Source organism: Coptis chinensis, chromosome 8 (genome assembly GCF_015680905.1).
Source record: "Coptis chinensis isolate HL-2020 chromosome 8, ASM1568090v1, whole genome shotgun sequence".
NCBI classification, from domain to species: Eukaryota; Viridiplantae; Streptophyta; class Magnoliopsida; order Ranunculales; family Ranunculaceae; genus Coptis; species Coptis chinensis.
The window spans coordinates 35,146,927-35,153,257 of record NC_141463.1 but is presented as its reverse complement, the minus strand read 5'-3'; the positions used below and the strand labels follow the sequence as shown (position 1 = coordinate 35,153,257).

General features: G+C 37.5%; 1 protein-coding gene across 7 annotated transcripts; it reads left to right on the top strand.

The window, feature by feature from the left end:
• The first annotated feature begins 375 nt into the window (after positions 1-375).
• Positions 376-6,057, top strand: LOC147481275 (Pentatricopeptide repeat (PPR) superfamily protein). Of its 7 annotated transcripts, none has more exons than XM_086580641.1 (4): positions 376-2,916; positions 4,340-4,400; positions 4,782-4,839; positions 5,765-6,057. In XM_086580641.1, the coding sequence occupies exon 1, from the start codon at positions 437-439 to the stop codon at positions 2,726-2,728; it is 2,292 nt and encodes a 763-aa protein (XP_086436767.1). In that variant the 5' UTR covers positions 376-436; the 3' UTR covers positions 2,729-2,916; positions 4,340-4,400; positions 4,782-4,839; positions 5,765-6,057. The 7 variants fall into 7 exon arrangements, with proteins under 7 accessions (XP_086436767.1, XP_086436763.1, XP_086436765.1 ...); XM_086580637.1 differs by having other exon boundaries at positions 4,340-4,543; positions 5,765-6,056; XM_086580639.1 differs by having other exon boundaries at positions 4,271-4,400; positions 5,765-6,056.
• The last annotated feature ends 274 nt before the right edge of the window (positions 6,058-6,331 follow it).

Below are 6,331 nucleotides of genomic sequence, written 5' to 3'. Positions count from 1 at the left end.
TTTTGAGATTGGCACAAAAAATGAGGTAACTATTGTCTCGTATTTGAATTACAAAAACAATGAAAAAGATGCTGATAGTAGATCTGTAAGTTGTTGCTCCTTGATTCCCACAATAGCTAATGTCTGTTTTCATTTTTGTTGGGTTGAAATCCAACGGTCATTAATCGTTAGTACGTATCGCTAAGAGAATCTAATGGATAAATATTACTGTGCATGTCAACATCAGAAGTACGCAAGGAGAGAGAGTGTATTGCAGAGGAGAGAGAGTGTGGCATGAGAAAAGAGAGTGTTGTAAGGAAAGACAAAAGGGTCAAAAACCCGTTGAATTGATCAAAATAAAAATGAGAGCACAATGTGCATTTATGATGGCCACTCGATACCCTTGATCCAATATTTTTTAAAATTATTGAATGGCTACATCGTCGAAAACTTGGCAATGTCTATTCTAAAACCCAACTACCTCGTTAAACCAAGTACCAACAGAAAAAACTACCTTACCCGGCTTTTCAACAACTTGTTCTCCAACCCCATTCCAGATTTGAAGTCTCTCCTCAAATACCATGCTTTAATAATCACAAGCAGTCACACCAACAACATTTTCATATCAGCAAAGCTCATCTCCTTCTACTCTTTTTACAACAAACCCACTTTCTCAACTCATGTTTTCAATGCACTTGAATTCAAAGACACTTTCCTTTGGAACTCTATCATTAAAACACATTTCTCTAATGGATATTACCAACAAGCCCTTGACTTTTTTCTCCAAATGCCTTGTGTTCCTAATGTTTTTACTGTACCCATTGTTGTCTCTTGTTGTGCCGAGCTTTTGTGTATTGAAATGGGTCAAATGGTTCATAGTTTGAGTTTGAAGCTTGGTCTGTATGTGGGTAATTCTGCAGTTGGCTCTTCTTTTGTTTATATGTATTCCAAATGTGGTAATGTGATTCATGGTTCTAAAGTGTTTGATGAAATGGAGTTGAGAGATGTTGTGGCTTGGACTGCACTTATAGTTGGGTATGTGCAGAATGAGGAGAGTGATAAGGGTTTGGGTTGTCTTCATGAAATGCATAAAACTGGCGAAAAACCCAACTTTAGGACTATTGAAGTTGGCTTGCAAGCTTGTGCTAATTTAGCCGATATCTTAAACGGGAGATGTTTACATGGTTATTCTTTAAAAACAGGAAATGGCTGTTCTAGATATGTGCAGTCATCCTTGTTGTTGATGTACTCAATGTGTGAGAGCACTGAAGGAGCCCATGTTGCTTTTTGTGAAATACCGAACAAAGATATCATCTCTTGGACAGTGATCATCGCCGTCTATGCAAGAAGTGGCTCCATTAATGAGTGCTTAGAATTGTTTTGGGATATGCAAATATCTGGAGTTGATCCAGATGGAATTGTTATCAGTTGCATGCTCTCATGTTTTGGGAATGCTGGAAAGGACTATGAGTGCAAGGCCTTTCATGGGCTGATAATTAGGAGAAACTATGAATTTGATAAGATGGTTAGTAGTTCATTGTTGTCAATGTACTGCAAGTGCGGGTGCTTGGACCTTGCGGAGAAGCTTTTCAACGGACCGTGTGAATGGGAAAGGGATTCTTGGAACTGTATTGTTGCTGGCTATGGTAAAGTGGGCTTGGAGACTAAGTGCATAGGGACATTCAGGAAAATGCAACATCTAGGAATAGAATCTGATTTCAGCAGTCTATCAATAGTGATATCCTCTTGTTCCCAATTGGGTGCTCTGCATCTAGGTAAGTCTATCCACTGTCACATGATTAAAAGTGGGATGGATGAGAGCACTTCAGTTATAAATTCACTAGTTGGCATGTATGGAAAGTTAGGAAATCTGGCTACTGCACGGAAAATATTATTTATGGTGGATAGGGACATTGTTACTTGGAATACCTTGATGTCTGCTTATACTCATAACGGGATCTCTAGTGAAGCTTTAGCCCTATTCTATGAGATGATCTTAGCAGATTTGAAGCCCAGTTCAGTGACTCTGATGGTTGCTCTTTCAGCTTGTTCTCATCTAGCGGCTTTGGATCATGGCAAAAGACTGCATGCATACATTAAGGATGCCGGGTTAGAGTGTGATCTGTCAGTTGCAACTGCGCTTGTTGATATGTATGTGAAGTGTGGGCAACTGCAAACATCACGGGTGGTCTTTGATTCTGTATCTCAAAGAGATGTTGTGTTTTGGAATGTGATGGTATCGGGGTATGGAATTCATGGTGATGCCAAATCTGCAGTGGATATTTTCCAGCAAATGGAAGCATCAGATGTGAGGCCAAATGCTGCGAGCTTCCTTGCTGTTTTGTCGGCTTGTACTCATGCAGGCCTTGTTGAAGAAGGTAAGGACCTTTTTTGTAGAATGAGAGATTACTCTGTGGTACCAACATTGAGGCATTATGCTTGTATGGTGGACCTCCTCGGCCGGTCAGGTTATCTAGAGGATGCTGAAGCTATGGTTCAGTCAATGCCACTTCCTCCTGATGGGGCTATGTGGGGAGCATTGCTTGGTGCTTGTAAGATTTACAATAACGTTGAGGTGGGAGAACGTGTTGCAAGGCTGGCTATAGATTCCGACCCTGAAAATGATGGATACTATATTATGTTGTCCAACTTGTATGGTTCTGTTGGGAAATGGAAAGAGGCAGAGGAGGTGAGAGGGATAATGAAGAACAAAAGAGTGAGGAAGAGAAGTGGTTGGAGTGCATTGTAACTAATTAAGGAATCTACACGTGCTGGAATTATAGTTCAGACTTCAGTCTGGTGCTGTCTGGGAAGGAAGGTGAAGCTGCAGGAAGATATTTAAAATCTGGATTTCATGTGAAGCAGTTTCGAATAAGGCTGGTGGAAGTTTCAGATGACGGCCTGAAGTTTTTGTTGAAGCAACAGCCTCACTGATCGGTAAGGATCCTCTCCTCATGTTTTCTGTTATAGTGATCGGAGTGTTCATAGTTTGAACCTTTGTTATGTGTTTAGCCATTTTGAACGACCAAAAAAAAGTATCTTGTTTCATTTCTTGTTAGTGTTGATTTTGATTTTGATTTTTGATTATATATGCTGAAAATGCTGGTACAGGATAATTGTTCGAAACACTTGATATAGAAATATAAAAGAAGAGTTACACTCTGATAGTATTCTTCTCCCTGATCATTTCATATTTGGTGTTCATATTAATATTTCTTGTACATGATAGTATTTATTTTATTTTATTTTATTTTTGTCTATAGCTGCTGAAAAGATAGTAGACTAGGAAGTTTTGCTCTTTTCTCAGTACTTTTCAACACATGAATTTATTGGTTTGGGTGGACTTCATTTCCAACTCCATGTAGGAGGACCTTAGGTTGTGCAGATGGAGTAAGAGGTCTTCCTCTTCGGTTATTTATTTTTTAGGATATTAAGATATAAATAAATTACACTGTAGGAGGCGACAAGCACGCTGCATATTGCGCCACGAGTCCCTTTCGAATAGCAAATCCCACCCTCCTAAAAGCAAACTTATTAGCCCCAGCAGTCATCATATCGTTATACCCTACCTTTTTTAAAAATATATAAAAATTAAATGAATTTTTTTCCTCATACTTTTGTTCCATCTTTGAAAGATGCCTAGTATTCTTTTCTTCCCCAAAGCCTCCTTTAGTGAGGCATGATCATTGTTTCCTTTTGTGGCATTGTAGTTTGTTCAGAGTCCTAGATGTTGGCATTCTTTTAGTCAGTAAACTTGCAGGGGCATTCCTCTATCTTTTCTATGTGTCCCTGAGCCCCTGTGCACAGAATTCAAAACTGACATGGACCATTGAAGTTATTCTATGTGTGGATGAGTGAAAACTAGTGTTCTGCTTTTTTTGTCCATTGCAATTATCTGCGAAGTACACCTTGGACTCCTGGAGTAACTAAATTTCGTTGTCGTATTTTAATAAAAATAATTCTTACCTTGCCATAAAAATTAGAAGTTCCCTGGCATAAACTGCTAAATCTTATTGTCTTACCTGGGATAGCTGATTGTTATTGTCCACTGCAATACTGATTTTTCATTTTCTTTTGAATGGGAAAGCAATAAATTCTAATGCTTTTGAATGAACTAGGTGCTGGTGTTTTTTGGTTATGTGCATTCTGCAAACAGACTGATACTCCAGAAAATATTGTATAATTTTTCACCTTGGATGGCTGTAATAGAAAGTGAAAAGTGTTGTTATATCACTAAATTAGTTCCTAAATGGTGGTGTGTTTTGTGATTACTTCCCTCTGTTTTTTACAGTTTTCTGTTCATTTATATGTCAAAATGGACTGAGATGTTTCTTCTGCCTATTGATGTTGCTGGTGCAAGGCCAAGATGCTTACACGTTAAACATTTCAGTTGTATCTGAGAAAGTGATTCGAGATCCTCGGTATGTAGCGTACTTAAAGTTCCAAGAAACTCCCCAACCCGTTGAAAACCCAACACCGCGGATCTGCAATGGGAAGACAATAAATTTTATGGCTGTGAATTCTTTGTACTTCGTTAATCTTAAGATGATAATAGTGATATCAGGTAAACGGCTATAAAAGTTTACAGGCACTTAATTTTGTCGTTGGAAAGTTGTCCTTATAATGAACCTAGTGGATGATAGTAAAGATTAAGACATTGAGCATGTTGTACCACATCTATAACCTGTAAATGAAATAAGAACCCACCCATCTGATCTTCTCTAATTCTCTATGCATCCATTTATTCTATGTAGAAATACCATTACTTCATTTTTATTATCTCATTGTCGTCTTATTTGCAGAGGGTGTTTCCGAGGAAGATAAATGATAGCATTATGCTTCTGCAGTGTACTTCTGTAGGTATATTAGCTTACTCCACTCTAGTTGCACCTGAGATTCATTTGTTTTGTTTATAAATTATTTTTACTGTTAATGTATAACCATGGGGAGTTTTTCAAATTTGAGTTTCTGTTCATTATTGTTGACTAATTTCTCCACATTGATAAAGAGATAAATACAACTGATTTCAAGTTTTTAGCATTTATATGTTGTGTTTTATCGGTTATTTTCCGGTTTATGCTGCTACACATGAACTTTCATTCTGTCAGTACTGACAAATGCCCTAATGCATCGTTTAACGCACACTTCTGCCTGTCAGTTAATTTACTATTTAGCTATTTTCCTGCATACATGTCAGACAAGCCTGTTGCTGCTTCATTGGATTCAGGAAAAGTTGTTTTCCTGTTTTCTATCTTGTAAGCTCCCTACGACCCTACCCAACATATCCAGTAACTATAGACCTGGAAACCTTGTTTTCCTTGTACGAGATTTACAACAAGTAATACGTATTTTGTGATTTGAAATGTGAGACATTTGCAGGATATCTGAAGCAGTTTTTAAGTAACAAAAGTTTTTGTTCGTCTGCCTGGAGATCTTGTTTCATCGAGTATTAGCATTAGTACGAGATGTTTAAGGATGTTTTTCTATATATAAGTTTTCTTCTTATACCCTTGCAAGCAGTTCATTAGTAATGAAGCAATTCTTCTTGTGTACACAAATATATCAAATAATCCAAAATTCAAATCCAGGCTTGGGTACTGCATAATTGAGCTTTATACTTTTACAGTCAACCATTCCAGATGGCTTGTGATTGACAAAATTATCAACATATTTCTGTTACGTATATCTACCTTTGAAGTTGACGCTCATCTTTACATATATCGAATATCTTTGTTAGTTCCCTCTTGACATGCCTTTGTAATTTTTTTTTTATCTAAATTTTCAGGTCTAGTTTTAAAATTGTGTGGATATATTTGACTTTGCGAGTCAAGCAGATTGATGCCCGGTTTGCGGTCTAATGCGACTGCTTCTGGCCTCTCAGCGTTCCTCTCAATCTTATCTCTCATGCAGTCATGCTCTATGTGATACTTGTAATTCGAGGCAGATGCCTGATTAATGTTAATGAGTTGTTTTTCATTTTTCTCTTTTCTTGATGGACAGAAGTTATGGTCTTTTACAGTGACATACAAGAGGACGTCTGTTAGAATGCAAAGAACAAATCTGTAATAACTTGATTATTGAGTCTGAGAAGCAGATATAAATAGCCTTTACAGACTGACTAAAACAAACTACACTCACGTTCTTCCTAGAATCGTGGTAACAAACTTGACTAGATCAAATGACAGCAGTTCCTAAAGACTAGGACTTTATTAACAAACTAAATCTTATCATTTCCTCCTTAAACTTTAGACAGGCATCTAGTTTATCTTTGGCATCACAAAGTTTTTGAGTGAAATGTCTCTAGCTTGAGTGGTTTGGTAAATATTCTATGCTGAACAATACTTGATTGCAC

Bases quoted from the DNA above. Each gene is read 5' to 3' on its own strand.
- LOC147481275 (XM_086580641.1), top strand. From the start codon at position 437: ATGTCTATTCTAAAACCCAACTACCTCGTTAAACCAAGTACCAACAGA.